At 37.2% G+C, this 20,029-nt stretch overlaps 1 protein-coding gene across 1 annotated transcript; it reads right to left on the reverse strand.

Moving 5' to 3' along the window:
- Window positions 1-945: 945 nt before the first annotated feature.
- On the reverse strand, window positions 946-19,928 carry LOC117329258 (xaa-Pro aminopeptidase 3-like). The gene is given in 8 exon segments (XM_033887119.1): window positions 946-2,471; window positions 3,314-3,434; window positions 3,947-4,134; window positions 6,276-6,410; window positions 16,289-16,376; window positions 17,392-17,566; window positions 17,568-18,189; window positions 19,856-19,928. Coding segments are annotated over 8 exon segments (1,563 nt in total). The 5' UTR covers window positions 19,923-19,928; the 3' UTR covers window positions 946-2,304.
- Between the last annotated feature and the right edge of the window lie 101 nt (window positions 19,929-20,029).

Raw genomic sequence — 20,029 nt, forward strand, 5'->3', positions numbered from 1 at the left:
TTACTGGAATGGCCATTACATATTTATATAGACTAAGTTGTGTTTTAGTTTTCAATAGATTACAAAATAAATCATATATATTTTCTGTGTACACATGGTAGCTGTAAATTATTACATTCTTGTACATACACATAATTTTATTAATAAAAAACTTTGTGACCTTTTAAGTTGTTGTCTGTGTAGAAAATATCTTATGTGTTACCAGTGTAGCAAGAGTTGTCTGAAATTCAAAATGACTTTTTTTTAAAGTAGGTCAAAGGTCATTGTCAAGACCAGCAGGTCCACAAATGTGCCAATGGAAAGGTCTTGTCACAAAAAACACACATGCATGTCAAATACCAAAGCTGTATATATCCTCATTAGTATTGACATTTTTATACAAACTTTAACCTAGCTAACTACAGCCTGGTGTATAGCAATAGTACCCTCGTTCGTTATTTCAATGATTAGATGTCCAAACTATATATACCTACGAATCACTATAATTACCATGGAAATGGAAGTTTAGGTCATATTTTGGTGTAGTATGCAGAATTAATTCGTTTTAAAACCAGTTTTACATTATGAATATATTGAAGGTACCATGTATTTTATAACAAATGTACACACATAAATTAATTAAAGCATTATTTAGGAAAAAACTGATGAAAGATGTTTCATGTCTAATGGTACAAGTTGCCAACTGCAGCTGGTTCTCGGTTTCTGATACAAGGGAGATAACTCCATTATCTGAATACTACATTTGTACGTCAGATACTAGTAAAGGTAATAACAGAAAAAACTGTGAAAGTTTTAGATTAAATTAACTTTATCCACATTTACCAAATATTTCCTTTTGGATCATAATGCGTATACGTGTATATTGTAGAATTTCAGGTCCATATAAAATTTTGTGTTCAGATGTCCAGTGCTGTAGCTAAATAACCATAACCTTCACCAAAAAAGTGATGTCCAAGCTGTTTAATTTTAAACATCTCAATACAGTAAACCTGCTAACTAAAACTTGTGGTCCAGAGTAATACTTAAATCAGAGGTTGGATTGAATTAGTCAGATATAGGTCTACTGGACCATCTGTAATTTACAGTTTGGTATCTGGAAAATTGAGAATTATTTTATCACCTGCAGAACTTACGAAGTAACATATTGGACCAGAGTTGTTTGTGAAATAAGAATAGATCTAGTGATTTTAGGATGCTCCCAAACAAGTCTTGAAAAAGACTTTCAAGGCCTGTATTAGCATCTGAACATCTTGTAAACACTGAAAAGTTAGATGTGGGCTAAACATTAACAAACTGGTTTGTCCATATAATGTGGTTTAAAAATTGTCCATATAAAACACAAGATATTTTCTGTTCTCAAAATATATGTTCCTTGTTTGTTTAAAATTGGAGCATATCCATTTTTTTGGTTAGATTGTCGAAGTCGAATAACCGAAAAATACAACTTTTCCAAACCAATTATAATAAACAATTTTTTAAACATGATTTAAGAGAAAATGGTTTTGGTTTTTGAATTTACCCCAATAAACGAAATACCCTATTAAGTGTTACGCAATCAAGTGGAAGGTACTGCATTCCTATTTTATTTGGCACAGATGGTATGGGGTGTAAGTGATATGAAGCATAGGATTTTGTAGGACACAGCAGTTATAAAAATATACTAATACTGTTGGTGATTGTTATTACACATTGCAGCCTGGTGTGGAGCCGAGGACTAGAAATCATGTTGCATTGATTTTGAACTGAATACAAAACTAAGTACCTTTGCTATCAGTCAAAGATTGTACTGCAAATTACTGGACCAAAAATAAATCGCTTAAACAAAAACATGACTCCACTTCACAAAGCAATCCATCATGTAATGATTAAATCTAAGAACAATTATACCTTTACAAAAATGTAATAGATTATAAATTATCAAATACAATGTAACACAATAATGTTAAATTTAAACAGTGGGTTCTTAATTTGAAGACTTTTGAATTGGTTTGGGTGCCTTGACTCTTATCATTATTAGTCAATTATTCACATATTGGACTCGGTATAGAAACATGCAAGTCATTTTAATCATTGACTCATGAAATCACTGCTGATTATTTCTGTTCACTCTCTATGAATTGAATGATGTTCAAATATTTAGTTTAAAAGTAATTTTCAACTTAATCCTGAACATAGATTTTCTAATTTTTCCAGTCCATAAAATCTCACAAAACATCTTCCATTGACCACGGTATGCAAAATCATTTTCATTTTCTCTACGAGAGCTTTCTTTGGAGGTGCGCTATTTTCTTGTATTTGTGAGTCTCAGGATTTGGTGGCCATCAGCTCTTCAATTTCATCTGGATCTTTCACACACTTTGCAGACAAGACGATGGGCTCAGACTCTGTGATAAGCAAGTTATCTTCTATCCGTATGGCAATCCCTCGATACTGCTCTGGCACACTGGTGCGATCCGTAGGAATATAGACACCTGTTGTATGGGTAGATGAAATAAAGGTAAGACATGCATTTATATCTTAAATACAAAAGAACATTGACCAACATGAACTAAAGCATTGCCATGACTTTGGCAAACCTGGATTCAAACATTACCAGGACCTTGAAAAACCCTGACTGAGGCATGACTATGACCTTGATAAACCTGCACTGAAGCATTACCATGACCTTGACAAACCTGCACTGAAGCATTACCATGACCTTGACAAACCTGCACTGGAGCATTACCATGACCTTGATAAACCTGCACTGAAGCATTACCATGACCTTGACAAACCTGCACAAAGACATTACAATGACCTTGACAAACCTGCAAAGAGGCATTACAATGACCTTGACAAATCTGCACAGAGACATGATAATGACCTTGTCAAACTTGCACTTAAGCCTTACAATGACCTTGACAAACCTGGACTGAAACATGAGTGGACTACTTTTATGACAAACCTGGACTAATGCAATGACATTGAAAACATGGACAGTAGCATGCAATGACAACTTCACCACCTGGGACTGAAGCTTGACTATAACCTTGAATAAAATTGTTTCCACAGCAGCGACTTTCACTGATTGGGGATAAGGTTGACTTTAACAGGTATATGGTACTTATGACCTTAAATTACATACATACCAATTCAATGTACTACACTGAAACCTGTCTTATCCAACTACTGAGTATTCTGACATCTTTTATATCTAACATACAATTGTTGTCTAGAAAAACTATAAAAAAAAAGGTTTTCCAACACCCTGTAATCCAAGTAATATGTTAGATATAATGATTATAAATATTGTACAGCATAAACCTGAACTGACCTGGTTCTATGGCGATGATCATGCCCGGCTGGAGTTTGGTGTGTCGTGACATAGTCGGGGTATCATGTACGTCCATCCCCAAATAGTGGCCAATATGGTGAGGATAAAACTTTCTTACCTCCTGGAAAAAAGTGTGGATTGGCCTGTGTTGATTTGGGTTTAGTTTTTTACTTTTCACATACAGCTGTATTAGACTAACAGTTACCAAGGAATTACATTTCTAGAACCAATCAAATTGTAACCATTTTGTTATGACAAACCCCAACAGTGAAAAGTTGGGTTGAGGGTGAAACCTGTTCATTTTGAAGATGGTAAATGCACTTTTTATGAAACCAAGTATTACAAGAGTAGCCCTATGTTTAATATGATTATCCATGCGACTAGCTGAGGTTAAGGAAATTCTTCCTCTAATGCCTCAACAGTAAAAAATGTTGAACAAGTCTCATAAGTAAACAACTCAAACTGTTAAACCAATAATGTATATGATACATACAAAAGAGGTCTTCACTATACTATCATAGATTAGCTGTTATAGAACATAGACTTTCAATGTATCTAATATTATGCAAGATATGTTTGATGTTAATTAGTAAATGACACCTATACAATCCAATGACTCTATAGCACACCTACCTCTGCGTGATTTGATGACTTGTCTTTAGGCTTTATTAGACCAAGAGACACAAGTTCATCTCCTAACAGATGAAGCATGTACACATACACCTGCTCCAGAGTGAACTCTGGTGTACAAAGGGGGATAACTTCCAGCTGGATACGCAGAACCATTTCATAGAGACATCGCTGTACTGGACTGAACCGACCTGTAAGGTAATACATTAAAACATGAGGAAATAGCATCAGCTATCCTGGTGATCGGTCAGTATATGTGTATAACTTATAAACAATGTGATGTATTTATTTCCACGTTGTAATAGACCTTATATGTTACTCTACAGGTATTTAAGGTGTTTTTTTTTACAATATATGTTTTGAAATATAGCTTTAATGCATTTTATTAATAATTTTGTGCATTTAATCACTTTTCAAATAAATTGTTAATCTCAATAAATTTTCATGTTCACCAACAATTATGATTGAGTCCGAAGTAAAGCAAGTATGCTGTCAATTGATTAATTGAAGCAACACTAGCTTTAGTCTTGATTTTCTTTTCAGAATAAACAAGTTGAAATTAAAGTTGCCAGGATAATGCCATTACAAAAGCCATGTTAAGCTTGATTTCCTACCCAACACTGGTCCTGTCTCCGTAAGGTCACTGGTACAGACACATTATTATCTCATCACAGATCTGCCTCCTGTATTACCTGTTCAGGATTTCTCTGTTACCCACGATAAGGTGTGAATCCTTCTGTCAACACCTAGGGTGTGGTTTCTCTGTCACCCCTCTCAGGTGTAATTTTTCTGTCACCCAAATTAGGGTGTGATTTTTCAGTCACTCCAAATTAGGTTGTGATTTCTCAGTCACTCCAAATAAGGGTGTGATTTCTCTGTCACCCCAAAATAAGGGTGTGATTTCTCTGTCAACCCCTAGGGTATAACAGCTAGCATGCATTCTGCACAGCAGCTGGAACTACTTCTACACATGCTGTCTATTATTTAAGCAACTGGACTTTGGTAAATGAAATAGGTTGGAGACTCTCTGGTATACCTTCAACGTAGGGGAAGATTCTAGTAGTATATTAAACAAAGGGAGATTACTCTATAATATTGTACCTACCTGACAAAGGCCACGTCCTGGTAAGGTCACTTATAAAGGTACTATAATACCTATCTGACACAAGTAGTATCCTGGTAAAGTATTGTTATAGGTACATAAGTTTACCATAAGGGGAGATTACTCTATAATACTTACCTGACACAAGCCATGTCCTGGTTAAGTTACTGGTAAAGGTACATAAGTTTACCTTAAAGGGGAGATTACTCTATGATACCTACCTGACACAGGCCATGTCCTGGTGATGATCACTAGTAAAGGTGAATAAGTTTACCTTAAAGGGGAGATTACTCTATAATACCTACCTGACACAGTCCATGTCCTTGTGAGGTCTCTGGTGAGGGTACATAAGTTTACCTTAAAGGGGAGATTACTCTATAATACCTACCTGACACAGGCCATGTCCTTGTGAGGTCTCTGGTGAGGGTACATAAGTTTACCTTAAAGGGGAGATTACTCTTTAATACCTACCTGACTGACACAGGCCACGTCCTGGTGAGGTCTCTGGTGAGGGTACATAAGTTTACCTTAAAGGGGAGATTACTCTATAATACCTACCTGACACAGGCCATGTCCTTGTGAGGTCTCTGGTGAGGGTACATAAGTTTACCTTAAAGGGGAGATTACTCTATAATACCTACCTGACACAGGCCACTTCCTGGCGAGTTCACTGGTAAGGGTACATACGTTTACCTTAAAGGGGAGATTACTCTATAATACCTACCTGACACAGGCCACGTCCTGGTGAGGTCACTGGTAAGGGTACATAAGTTTACCTTAAAGGGGAGATTACTCTTTAATACTTACCTGACACATGCCACGTCCTTGTGAGGTCACTGGTAAGGGTACATAAGTTTACCTTAAAGGGGAGATTACTCTTTAATACCTACCTGACACAGGCCATGTCCTGGCGAGGTCACTGGTAAGGGTACATTAGTTTACCTTAAAGGGGAGATTACTCTTTAATACCTACCTGACTGACACAGGCCACGTCCTGGTGAGGTCACTGGTAAGGGTACATAAGTTTACCTTAAAGGGGAGATTACTCTATAATACCTACCTGACTGACAGGGGCCACGTCCTGGTGAGGTCACTGGTAAGGGTACATAAGTTTACCTTAAAGGGGAGATTACTCTATAATACCTACCTGACACAGGCCACGTCCTGGTGAGGTCACTGGTAAGGGTACATCAGTTTACCTTAAAGGGGAGATTACTCTATAATACCTACCTGACACAGGCCACGTCCTGGTGAGGTCACTGGTAAAGCCGTGGTATTCACATCCTGCGTCCATCAGGATCATATCCCCATCAGGCACTATTTGATTATTTCTGGTGTAATGGATGGTATTTCCACGGTTACCACCTATATGATATTAACAAAATAGAGAAGTTTTATCAAACTTTTTTAGATTGAAAAGTAAAAGCAGAATGTTGATATGTAATGATGTAAAATCTAGAATTATTTTGGAAATGATTGCCAGATTCCCAGGATCATGAATTTAGTTTTCTAGAATACATCAATATTTGGAATCGGATAAATTTTTAACATTTATTTTGCAAAGCAATGTTCATTACTTTTTTTAACTTCCAGTACACATACATCTCATTTTTTGCTTACTGTAGATAATGGGTACCATTGAAAATATTATAGTTATAGTATTAATCCTAGGGAAACAAAACCAGCACATGATTTCAAGGATAATTATGCAAAATGCTTTCATCTGGTGCTAAAATGCACCTCAAAATGTTTTTCTGATGCATTAGAAAATAAAAGTGGCTTCTTTGCATAACCTTTTTCATGGCTAAAGTGCTTTTAAGGGTGCGAGAGAAACAAAAAAACAAATAAATAGGCCTAATGTGTGATAGTGTGGTAGTCTAATGTGTGATAGTGTGGTAGTCTAATGTGTGATAGTGTGGTAGTCTAATGTGTGATAGTGTGATAGTCTAATGTGTGATAGTGTGGTAGTCTAATGTGTGATAGCGTGGTAGTCTAATGTGTGATAGTGTGGTAGTCTAATGTGTGATAGTGTGGTTGTCTAATGTGTGATAGTGTGGTAGTCTAATGTGTGATAGTGTGGTAGTCTAATGTGTGATAGTGTGATAGCCTAATATGTGATAGCGTGGTAGTCTAATGTGTGATAGTGTGGTAGTCTAATGTGTGATAGTGTGGTTGTCTAATGTGTGATAGCGTGGTAGTCTAATGTGTGATAGTGTGGTAGTCTAATGTGTGATAGTGTGGTTGTCTAATGTGTGATAGTGTGATAGTCTAATGTGTGATAGTGTGGTAGTCTAATGTGTGATAGTGTGGTAGTCTAATGTGTGATAGTGTGATAGTCTAATGTGTGGTAGTGTGGTAGTCTAATGTGTGATAGTGTGGTAGTCTAATGTGTGATAGTGTGGTAGTCTAATGTGTGATAGTGTGGTAGTCTAATGTGTGATAGTGTGGTAGTCTAATGTGTGATAGTGTGGTAGTATAATGTGTGGTAGTCTAATGTGTGATAGTGTGGTAGTCTAATGTGTGATAGCGTGGTAGTCTAATGTGTGATAGTGTGGTAGTCTAATGTGTGGTAGTCTAATGTGTGGTAGTCTAATGTGTGATAGTCTAATGTGTGATAGTGTGGTAGTCTAATGTGTGGTAGTCTAATGTGTGATAGTGTGATAGTATAATGTGTGATAGTGTGGTAGTCTAATGTGTGATAGTGTGATAGTCTAATGTGTGTGATAGTGTGGTAGTCTAATGTGTGATAGTGTGGTAGTCTAATGTGTGGTAGTGTGGTAGTCTAATGTGTGATAGTGTGATAGTATAATGTGTGATAGTGTGGTAGTCTAATGTGTGATAGCGTGGTAGTCTAATGTGTGATAGTGTGGTAGTCTAATGTGTGATAGTGTGGTAGTCTAATGTGTGATAGTGTGGTAGTCTAATGTGTGATAGCGTGGTAGTCTAATGTGTGATAGTGTGGTAGTCTAATGTGTGATAGTGTGGTAGTCTAATGTGTGATAGTGTGGTAGCCTAATGTGTGATAGTGTGGTAGTCTAATGTGTGATAGTGTGATAGTCTAATGTGTGATAGTGTGGTAGTATAATGTGTGGTAGTCTAATGTGTGATAGTGTGGTAGTCTAATGTGTGATAGCGTGGTAGTCTAATGTGTGATAGTGTGGTAGTCTAATGTGTGGTAGTCTAATGTGTGGTAGTCTAATGTGTGATAGTCTAATGTGTGATAGTGTGGTAGTCTAATGTGTGGTAGTCTAATGTGTGATAGTGTGATAGTATAATGTGTGATAGTGTGGTAGTCTAATGTGTGATAGTGTGATAGTCTAATGTGTGTGATAGTGTGGTAGTCTAATGTGTGATAGTGTGGTAGTCTAATGTGTGGTAGTGTGGTAGTCTAATGTGTGATAGTGTGATAGTATAATGTGTGATAGTGTGGTAGTCTAATGTGTGATAGCGTGGTAGTCTAATGTGTGATAGTGTGGTAGTCTAATGTGTGATAGTGTGGTAGTCTAATGTGTGATAGTGTGGTAGTCTAATGTGTGATAGCGTGGTAGTCTAATGTGTGATAGTGTGGTAGTCTAATGTGTGATAGTGTGGTAGTCTAATGTGTGATAGTGTGGTAGTCTAATGTGTGATAGTGTGGTAGCCTAATGTGTGATAGTGTGGTAGTCTAATGTGTGATAGTGTGGTAGTCTAATGTGTGATAGTGTGGTAGTCTAATGTGTGATAGTGTGGTAGTCTAATGTGTGATAGTGTGGTAGTCTAATGTGTGATAGTGTGGTAGTCTAATGTGTGATAGTGTGGTAGTCTAATGTGTGATAGTGTTGTAGTCTAATGTGTGATAGTGTGGTAGTCTAATGTGTGGTAGTCTAATGTGTGATAGTGTGGTAGTCTAATGTGTGATAGTGTGGTAGTCTAATGTGTGATAGTGTGGTAGTCTAATGTGTGATAGTGTGGTAGTCTAATGTGTGATAGTGTGGTAGTCTAATGTGTGATAGTGTGGTAGTCTAATGTGTGATAGTGTTGTAGACTAATGTGTGATAGTGTGGTAGTCTAATGTGTGATAGTGTGGTAGTCTAATGTGTGATAGTGTGGTAGTCTAATGTGTGATAGTGTGGTAGTCTAATGTGTCATAGTGTGATAGTCTAATGTGTGATAGTGTGATAGTCTAATGTGTGATAGTGTGGTAGTCTTATGTGTGATAGTGTGGTAGCCTAATGTGTGATAGTGTTGTAGTCTAATGTGTGATAGTGTGATAGTATAATGTGTGATAGTGTGGTAGTCTAATGTGTGATAGTGTGATAGTCTAATGTGTGATAGTCTAATGTGTGATAGTGTGGTAGTCTAATGTGTGATAGTGTGGTAGTCTAATATGTGATAGTGTGATAGTCTAATGTGTGATAGTCTAATGTGTGATAGTGTGGTAGTCTAATGTGTGATAGTGTGATAGTCTAATGTGTGATAGTGTGGTAGTCTAATGTGTGATAGTGTGGTAGTCTAATGTGTGATAGTCTAATGTGTGATAGTGTGATAGTCTAATGTGTGATAGTGTTGTAGACTAATGTGTGATAGTGTGGTAGTCTAATGTGTGATAGTGTGGTAGTCTAATGTGTGATAGTGTGGTAGTCTAATGTGTGATAGTGTGATAGTCTAATGTGTGATAGTGTGGTAGTCTAATGTGTGATAGTGTGGATAGCCTAATGTGTGATAGTGTGGTAGTCTAATGTGTGATAGTCTAATGTGTGATAGTGTGGTAGTCTAATGTGTGGTAGTGTGGTAGTCTAATGTGTGATAGTGTGGTAGTCTAATGTGTGATAGTGTGGTAGTCTAATGTGTGATAGTGTGGTAGTCTAATGTGTGATAGTGTGGTAGTCTAATGTGTGATAGTGTGGTAGTCTAATGTGTGATAGTGTGGTAGTCTAATGTGTGATAGTGTGGTAGTCTAATGTGTGATAGTGTGGTAGTCTAATGTGTGATAGTGTGGTAGTCTAATGTGTGATAGTGTGGTAGTCTAATGTGTGATAGTGTGGTAGTCTAATGTGTGATAGCGTGGTAGTCTAATGTGTGATAGCGTGTAGTCTAATGTGTGATAGTGTGGTAGTCTAATGTGTGATAGTGTGGTAGTCTAATGTGTGATAGTGTGGTAGTCTAATGTGTGATAGTGTGGTAGTCTAATGTGTGATAGTGTGGTAGTCTAATGTGTGATAGTGTGGTAGTCTAATGTGTGATAGTGTGGTAGTCTAATGTGTGATAGTGTGGTAGTCTATGTGGAGAGTTGGTAGTCTAATGTGTGATAGCGTGGTAGTCTAATGTGTGGTAGTCTAATGTGTGGTAGTCTAATGTGTGATAGTCTAATGTGTGATAGTGTGGTAGTCTAATGTGTGATAGTGTGGTAGTCTAATGTGTGATAGTGTGGTAGTCTAATGTGTGATAGTGTGTAGTCTAATGTGTGATAGTGTGGTAGTCTAATGTGTGATAGTGTGGTAGTCTAATGTGTGATAGCGTGGTAGTCTAATGTGTGATAGTGTGGTAGTCTAATGTGTGATAGTGTGATAGTCTAATGTGTGGTAGTCTAATGTGTGATAGTGTTGTAGTCTAATGTGTGATAGTGTGGTAGTCTAATGTGTGGTAGTCTAATGTGTGATAGTGTGATAGTCTAATGTGTGATAGTGTGGTAGTATAATGTGTGATAGTGTGGTAGTCTAATGTGTGATAGCGTGGTAGTCTAATGTGTGATAGTGTGGTAGTCTAATGTGTGATAGTGTGGTAGTCTAATGTGTGATAGTGTGGTAGTCTAATGTGTGGTAGTCTAATGTGTGATAGTGTGATAGTGTGGTAGTCTAATGTGTGATAGTCTAATGTGTGATAGTGTGGTAGTCTAATGTGTGATAGTGTGGTAGTCTAATGTGTGATAGTGTGATAGTCTAATGTGTGATAGTGTGGTAGTATAATGTGTGATAGTGTGGTAGTCTAATGTGTGGTAGTGTGGTAGTCTAATGTGTGATAGTGTGGTAGTCTAATGTGTGATAGTGTGGTAGTCTAATGTGTGATAGTGTGGTAGCCTAATGTGTGATAGTGTGGTAGTCTAATGTGTGATAGTGTGGTAGTCTAATGTGTGATAGTGTGGTAGTCTAATGTGTGTGATAGTGTGGTAGTCTAATGTGTGATAGTGTGGTAGTCTAATGTGTGATAGTCTAATGTGTGATAGTGTGGTAGTCTAATGTGTGATAGTGTGGTAGTCTAATGTGTGATAGTGTGGTAGTCTAATGTGTGATAGTGTGGTAGTCTAATGTGTGATAGTGTGGTAGTCTAATGTGTGATAGTGTTGTAGTCTAATGTGTGATAGCCTAATGTGTGATAGTGTTGTAGTCTAATGTGTGATAGCCTAATGTGTGATAGTGTGGTAGTCTAATGTGTGATAGTGTGGTAGTCTAATGTGTGATAGTCTAATGTGTGATAGTGTGGTAGTATAATGTGTGGTAGTGTGGTAGTCTAATGTGTGATAGTGTGATAGTCTAATGTGTGATAGTGTGGTAGTCTAATGTGTGATAGTGTGGTAGTCTAATGTGTGATAGTGTGGAAGTCTAATGTGTGATAGTGTGGTAGCCTAATGTGTGATAGTGTGGTAGTCTAATGTGTGATAGTGTGGTAGTCTAATGTGTGTGATAGTGTGGTAGTATAATGTGTGATAGTGTGGTAGTCTAACGTGTGATAGTGTGGTAGCCTAATGTGTGATAGCGTGGTAGTCTAATGTGTGATAGTGTGGTAGTCTAATGTGTGATAGTGTGGTAGTCTAATGTGTGTGATAGTGTGATAGTCTAATGTGTGATAGTGTGATAGTCTAATGTGTGATAGTGTGGTAGTCTAATGTGTGGTAGTCTAATGTGTGATAGTGTGGTAGTCTAATGTGTGATAGTGTGGTAGTCTAATGTGTGATAGTGTGGTAGTCTAATGTGTGATAGTGTGGTAGTCTAATGTGTGATAGTCTAATGTGTGATAGTCTAATGTGTGATAGTGTGATAGTCTAATGTGTGATAGTGTGGTAGTCTAATGTGTGATAGTGTGGTAGTCTAATGTGTGGTAGTCTAATGTGTGATAGTGTGGTAGTCTAATGTGTGATAGTGTGGTAGTCTAATGTGTGATAGTGTGGTAGTCTAATGTGTGATAGTGTGATAGTATAATGTGTGATAGTGTGGTAGTCTAATGTGTGATAGTGTGGTAGTCTAATGTGTGGTAGTCTAATGTGTGATAGTCTAATGTGTGATAGTCTAATGTGTGATAGTGTGGTAGTCTAATGTGTGATAGTGTGGTAGTCTAATGTGTGATAGTCTAATGTGTGATAGTCTAATGTGTGATAGTGTGGTAGTCTAATGTGTGATAGTGTGATAGTCTAATGTGTGATAGTGTGGTAGCCTAATGTGTGATAGTGTAGTAGTCTAATGTGTGATAGTGTGGTAGTCTAATGTGTGATAGTGTGGTAGTCTAATGTGTGATAGTGTGGTAGTCTAATGTGTGATAGTGTGGTAGTCTAATGTGTGATAGTGTGATAGTCTAATGTGTGATAGTGTGGTAGTCTAATGTGTGATAGTGTGATAGTCTAATGTGTGATAGTGTGGTAGTCTAATGTGTGATAGTGTTGTAGTCTAATGTGTGATAGTGTGGTAGTCTAATGTGTGATAGTGTGGTAGTCTAATGTGTGATAGTGTGGTAGTCTAATGTGTGATAGTGTGGTAGTCTAATGTGTGATAGTGTGATAGCCTAATGTGTGATAGTGTGGTAGTCTAATGTGTGATAGTGTGATAGTCTAATGTGTGATAGTGTGGTAGTCTAATGTGTGATAGTGTGGTAGTCTAATGTGTGATAGTATAATGTGTGATAGTGTGATAGTCTAATGTGTGATAGTGTGATAGCCTAATGTGTGATAGTCTAATGTGTGATAGTGTGATACTCTAATGTGTGATAGTGTGGTAGTCTAATGTGTGATAGTGTGATAGCCTAATGTGTGATAGTGTGGTAGTCTAATGTGTGATAGTCTAATGTGTGATAGTCTAATGTGTGATAGTGTGGTAGTCTAATGTGTGATAGTGTGGTAGTCTAATGTGTGATAGTGTTGTAGTCTAATGTGTGATAGTGTGGTAGTCTAATGTGTGATAGTGTGGTAGTCTAATGTGTGATAGTGTGGTAGTCTAATGTGTGGTAGTGTGGTAGTCTAATGTGTGGTAGTGTGGTAGTCTAATGTGTGATAGTGTGGTAGTCTAATGTGTGGTAGTGTGGTAGTCTAATGTGTGATAGTGTGATAGTCTAATGTGTGATAGTGTGATAGTCTAATGTGTGATAGTGTGATTGTAGTCTAATGTGTGATAGTGTGGTAGTCTAATGTGTGATAGTGTGGTAGTCTAATGTGTGATAGTGTGGTAGTCTAATGTGTGGTAGTGTGGTAGTCTAATGTGTGGTAGTGTGGTAGTCTAATGTGTGATAGTGTGGTAGTCTAATGTGTGGTAGTGTGGTAGTCTAATGTGTGATAGTGTGATAGTCTAATGTGTGATAGTGTGATAGTCTAATGTGTGATAGTGTGATAGTCTAATGTGTGATAGTGTGGTAGTCTAATGTGTGATAGTCTAATGTGTGGTAGTCTAATGTGTGATAGTGTGATAGTCTAATGTGTGGTAGTGTGGTAGTCTAATGTGTGATAGTGTGATAGTCTAATGTGTGATAATGTGATAGTCTAATGTGTGATAGTGTGGTAGTCTAATGTGTGATAGTGTGGTAGTCTAATGTGTGGTAGTGTGGTAGTCTAATGTGTGATAGTCTAATGTGTGGTAGTCTAATGTGTGATAGTGTGGTAGTCTAATGTGTGATAGTGTGATAGTCTAATGTGTGATAGTGTGATAGTCTAATGTGTGATAGTGTGATAGTCTAATGTGTGATAGTGTGGTAGTCTAATGTGTGATAGTGTGGTAGTCTAATGTGTGATAGTGTGGTAGTCTAATGTGTGGTAGTGTGGTAGTCTAATGTGTGATAGTCTAATGTGTGGTAGTGTGGTAGTCTAATGTGTGATAGTGTGGTAGTCTAATGTGTGATAGTATAATGTGTGATAGTGTGGTAGTCTAATGTGTGATAGTGTGATAGCCTAATGTGTGATAGTGTGGTAGTCTAATGTGTGATAGTGTGGTAGTCTAATGTGTGATAGTGTGATAGTCTAATGTGTGGTAGTGTGGTAGTCTAATGTGTGATAGTGTGGTAGTCTAATGTGTGATAGTGTGGTAGTCTAATGTGTGATAGTGTGGTAGTCTAATATGTGATAGTGTGGTAGTCTAATGTGTGATAGTGTGGTAGTCTAATGTGTGGTAGTCTTATGTGTGATAGTGTGGTAGTCTAATGTGTGATAGTGTGGTAGTCTAATGTGTGATAGTGTGGTAGTCTAATGTGTGATAGTGTGGTAGTCTAATGTGTGATAGTGTGGTAGTCTAATGTGTGGTAGTCTTATGTGTGATAGTGTGGTAGTCTAATGTGTGATAGTGTGGTAGTCTAATGTGTGATAGTGTGGTAGTCTAATGTGTGGTAGTCTTATGTGTGATAGTGTGGTAGTCTAATGTGTGATAGTGTGGTAGTATAATGTGTGATAGTGTGGTAGTCTAATGTGTGATAGTGTGATAGCCTAATGTGTGATAGTGTGGTAGTCTAATGTGTGATAGTCTAATGTGTGATAGTGTGGTAGTCTAATGTGTGATAGTGTGGTAGTCTAATGTGTGATAGTGTGGTAGTCTAATGTGTGATAGTGTGGTAGTATAATGTGATAGTGTGGTAGTCTAATGTGTGATAGTGTGGTAGTCTAATGTGTGTGATAGTGTGGTAGTCTAATGTGTGATAGTGTGATAGTCTAATGTGTGATAGTCTAATGTGTGATAGTCTAATGTGTGGTAGTGTGGTAGTCTAATGTGTGATAGTGTGGTAGTCTAATGTGTGATAGTGTGGTAGTCTAATGTGTGATAGTCTAATGTGTGATAGTGTGGTAGTCTAATGTGTGATAGTGTGGTAGTCTAATGTGTGATAGTGTGGTAGTCTAATGTGTGATAGTGTGGTAGTCTAATGTGTGATAGTGTGGTAGTCTAATGTGTGATAGTGTTGTAGTCTAATGTGTGATAGCCTAATGTGTGATAGTGTTGTAGTCTAATGTGTGATAGCCTAATGTGTGATAGTGTGGTAGTCTAATGTGTGATAGTGTGGTAGTCTAATGTGTGATAGTGTGGTAGTCTAATGTGTGATAGTGTGGTAGTCTAATGTGTGATAGTGTGGTAGTCTAATGTGTGATAGTGTTGTAGTCTAATGTGTGATAGCCTAATGTGTGATAGTGTTGTAGTCTAATGTGTGATAGCCTAATGTGTGATAGTGTGGTAGTCTAATGTGTGATAGTGTGGTAGTCTAATGTGTGATAGTCTAATGTGTGATAGTGTGGTAGTATAATGTGTGGTAGTGTGGTAGTCTAATGTGTGATAGTGTGATAGTCTAATGTGTGATAGTGTGGTAGTCTAATGTGTGATAGTGTGGTAGTCTAATGTGTGATAGTGTGGAAGTCTAATGTGTGATAGTGTGGTAGCCTAATATGTGATAGTGTGGTAGTCTAATGTGTGATAGTGTGGTAGTCTAATGTGTGTGATAGTGTGGTAGTATAATGTGTGATAGTGTGGTAGTCTAACGTGTGATAGTGTGGTAGCCTAATGTGTGATAGCGTGGTAGTCTAATGTCTGATAGTGTTGTACTAGTTAAGAAATATTTTATCCGAGTTGCTTGATGTGTTTACACCTTGTGTGAAATATTTGATAAGAAACTATACATGTAATATGCTGAACTGCTATCTACAAAACCCAAAACAACATTCACATGATTTGTTTTGGTGTGATTTTATTTACTTCAAGATGTACCAAAGTCATTTTTGCAGTATTTATTAGAATGATTTTAAGCAAAATTTTGTACTAATCTGTGTTAGTGTCATTTTCATACATCGTTTTCGGGACCTCCTGGACATCGTTTTTGGTCAAAATTGTTCATGCGCAAAATATACGGATAGAAGTTTTTTTCAGCATTTTCAGCCCCAAAAAGTACCTGTGCAAATTACACTGGTGCGCAAATTACACGATTTTTTACGGTATATGTTTGGGATAAGAATTTTGCATACTGTAAAAATGATGTCGTACCAGCTTTCTACAGTATACTACTGTACATATTTCCCTATTTGTTTTCATAGTTACCAGCAACAACAGGTGGATAGGCCAACATCTGAGCATCCCGAAGTACACATTCAAACTCCATCTTGGCTTCAAGATAAGACTCATTCACCTAAAACAATATAAAGTAATAAATTTGGATAATCCATGCAGGCCAAGTGTCATGACCCCAACTTTGTTTATTTAAAATGAACAACTAAAGCAAGGATTCTTTTAACTGTATGTTTCCAAATAATTAAGGTGTGGGATTTTAGACTGAATTACAAATGTTTATTTTTGTGGGCTTCAGATCTACAGAGACAATGGAAAAAATAATTACTAATAGTCATACTGGACTGAAGGTGAAAAAGAATATTTATGCAAATTGTCAGTGAAGTTATCCACAACTAGATGGCATTGAGATTGAAACCTCTGTAAGAACCCCACTGTTTCACATCTCCTTGCCCTGATTAAGAAACCCTCAATGTTTGTTGATTTCTGCCATTTTAAAGGAGATGCAGATTAACAAATCGGGACAATGAAAAATGATGACAGGGAGTGACTTGGATGGTAACAAATTTACCATACATGCATGTCTTCTAGTTATAGCAAGACTTACCGATTGCAAAATTATAGAGTGGATACAATTTTCTGTAGTTCATCACATTGGGTACAATGAGAAGCCCTTTGTTGGAGACCTTGACCTTTAAGTATGTGACTCACCTTCCAAAACCAGTTAACAACCATGAAAAGTTCCACCCCCCTTCTATGACAGGTTTTAATGTAATGAAGCAGACACAAATGTGTTTCAAACAGATGCATGCACAACTAAAGAGGTCCCAATCCATGAAAACCCCCGAGTTTGAGAACTTGACCTTTTGAAGGACAACAGGAATTTGGTGTGAAACATTTTATAATGGTTATCAAAGTTGCATCCAACTTCTATGACTGGTTATATATATAATTACAAAGTAATGAAGCAGCCAGGAAAGTGTTCTGGACAGATGTAAAGACAGAGCAATCACTATAGGGTATCTGCCACTACCAGTATGTGGCAGGGCCTTAAGTGTATTGATACAAAAACGATTAATCAACACTGTATTATTTATGATTTCTTTACATTTCTTTTTGTGAATACATGTACTGACCTGGGGGTAGGAAAACTTCATGACCTCTTCAAGTGACTCGGAGGCAATGTCAACACTTTTTTGCATGAGTTGAACCTCAGCTGGTGACTTGATGACCCTAGTTCGGTGTATAGTCCGTGAAGTGGTCTCCACACATTTTTGTTTTCCCTGCAGAATGAAGTCCTCAATTCCCTGACCTATGCAGCTGAGGATGAACCTTGCCCTCTATATCATACCATATCACATAGTCAGAATGGTGCTCAGAGTAATCGTGTAAAAATTGTCGTAAACATTCTGAGTTGTATGCCCCATCTACCCCTGTGATTTCCATTGCCCCCTTAGGGCCAGATCGCTCCCCATCCCAAAGCTCGGCATGAGGGTCCTTCCTTGGCACAAAAAGCACAGATGTCATTCCACTTTGGGAGCTTGGGGTCTTATTTGAGGTGGTAACTTTGTGACTGTTATGTAAGATTAGGACACTATCTGCTTCCTGGAAGCCACTAAGGTAGAAAAAGTCTGTGTTTTGTCTGAAAGGATATGGGATTGGGATGGTCATGTAAAGTCTACATGCTGATGGGAATATCATGATATGGTCCTTCACACGTTTTGATCCTTCAAACTGATCTGAGGCAAGCTTGAAGACATTGTGACGCCTTTGGCTATATTCTTCCTTTGTGATAAATGGAGTAACTTCCCCTTGTTTGAGAAGATGGGGATGAGTTTGTGCTACTGGTTGTCCAAAGTTTCGATTTAAGATGGTCGTTAACTGATTTGGTCTTAAAAACCTTGAATAGGTTCTTAAGGCATTACAGCAACCCACTGAAATGGAGAGATGTATACACTAATATAATGGTGACAAATAATTAATTCACATCTTAAAGCTATGTATCAACAATAATTATATTAATGTTTAATATATTGTCTTTATAGGTACAGTATCATACAAGTATGGAAATGCATGGAAACACAAATGACTACAGAAGACATGTATTGTTTTGCGTCCTGACAAGCCATGGGCCTCACACTCCGGGTCTTTGGCACCAAATCGCCTAGCCAGACACCTAGCTGCTTTACAACAACATCCTTAAATATCAACAGCACCATAATTGGATGCATGATATATATGCTTGTCTTTCAGCTAAACCCTAGTTACTCCCAACAGTCCTTTTTGAGAATTTCCAATGCTTACATTAACTGTATGTCCTTGTTAGTATTTCTCCAACTCCAAATATGGTGAAATAGTTACAACAGAACAAAAAATAAAGCAAAATTTTACCAGATTACCCTTCCCCAAATAAGTCTCAAAAATGTGCATAAATAGAAAAAAATCTACATCAGCAATTAAATTCATTGCATCCTACACAGTACATCTATAGTTTCACTGAACAAAAATATTTATGCTCAGAATTAACACTAGAACTATCTTAGATTGAAATGTAGATTTCCACAGACTTGAATCTATTTTAGACAGATGGAGAGAATAGTCAGTATTCTATTATTATACATCTTGACATCCAATGAAATTTGATGGGCATAAACAATGTTTCTTAATCATAGTGATAAACTGTGTGCTACATGTACACATGACACCATGGTCATATTGTAAATCATATATTATATGAATGTCTGCATTGTAATATTCATATTTTATGATAGATATTTTTTTCTTTTGTGTTTTTTTTTAAATTGACACCTTATGGAAGAAATTGGTGTTTTTTGTCCTACAAAAGACTTTTAAAGTGGAAAATAATGAAGAATATGGGGAACATAGATGGCAGGATTTCATGTTTTCATTTAAAAACTAATTACCATGGCCAGCTTTTATTAAATAAAGATTTTGTCAATTTTGATGACTTCATTAGGAAACAAATATTTGGAATAAATTAACTTCTGTGGAGGACGTGGAATAAGTCCTCTATACCAGACTCATTGACATAAACTAGAAAATGTCTGAAAGACTTTATTAAATGCCCCTGCTGCCACTTGACACTCCGAAACGCACTTCATGAGATCAGCTAGTTACATTGCATCATCCCCCTCCCCGCCCCGGACGGGACGGGACGGGACGGACATGGGTAACACTTTATGCCCCCATCTAATGGCGGGGCATAATTAATATATGACAGGATATATGACAGGATATATGCAGCAACCATGACTCGAACCATGAACCTTAGAACTCTTGAAAGACCAGTAATTGGACTTGTGATCTATCCTGTGACAAACGGGGGTCAGACTAATTTGAGAGTATATTTTCTTCTTCTCCCTGACAATTCATCAGACATGTTCAAATGTCCTGTCAAATTGTGTGATGAAGTTATACAAACTAGGTGACCTGATAGTGTAGAATGTACACGTGCTTGATCTGACAGATCAGTATTATCAATAAATCGACATTTGCAGTTGAATACAAAGTGAAATGCACATGAATCCATGCATACTTAATACATTTCCAGTTTGACACCGAAAATAAGCAAAAACGTACTGGTCCAATCTCGCAATGAAATCCTACAAAGGTATAGTTCTATCCGATGCAGGCAATACTCAACCATAACATACTACCGCTTATGTCGTAAAAAATAGAAACATGTAAATATAAAACAAAACTATATCATATATAACTTATCGTAGTGTTCAAATTTTCCAATCATTATTGCAG

The sequence above is a fragment of the Pecten maximus genome, chromosome 6, assembly GCF_902652985.1.
Source record: "Pecten maximus chromosome 6, xPecMax1.1, whole genome shotgun sequence".
NCBI classification, from domain to species: domain Eukaryota; kingdom Metazoa; phylum Mollusca; class Bivalvia; order Pectinida; family Pectinidae; genus Pecten; species Pecten maximus.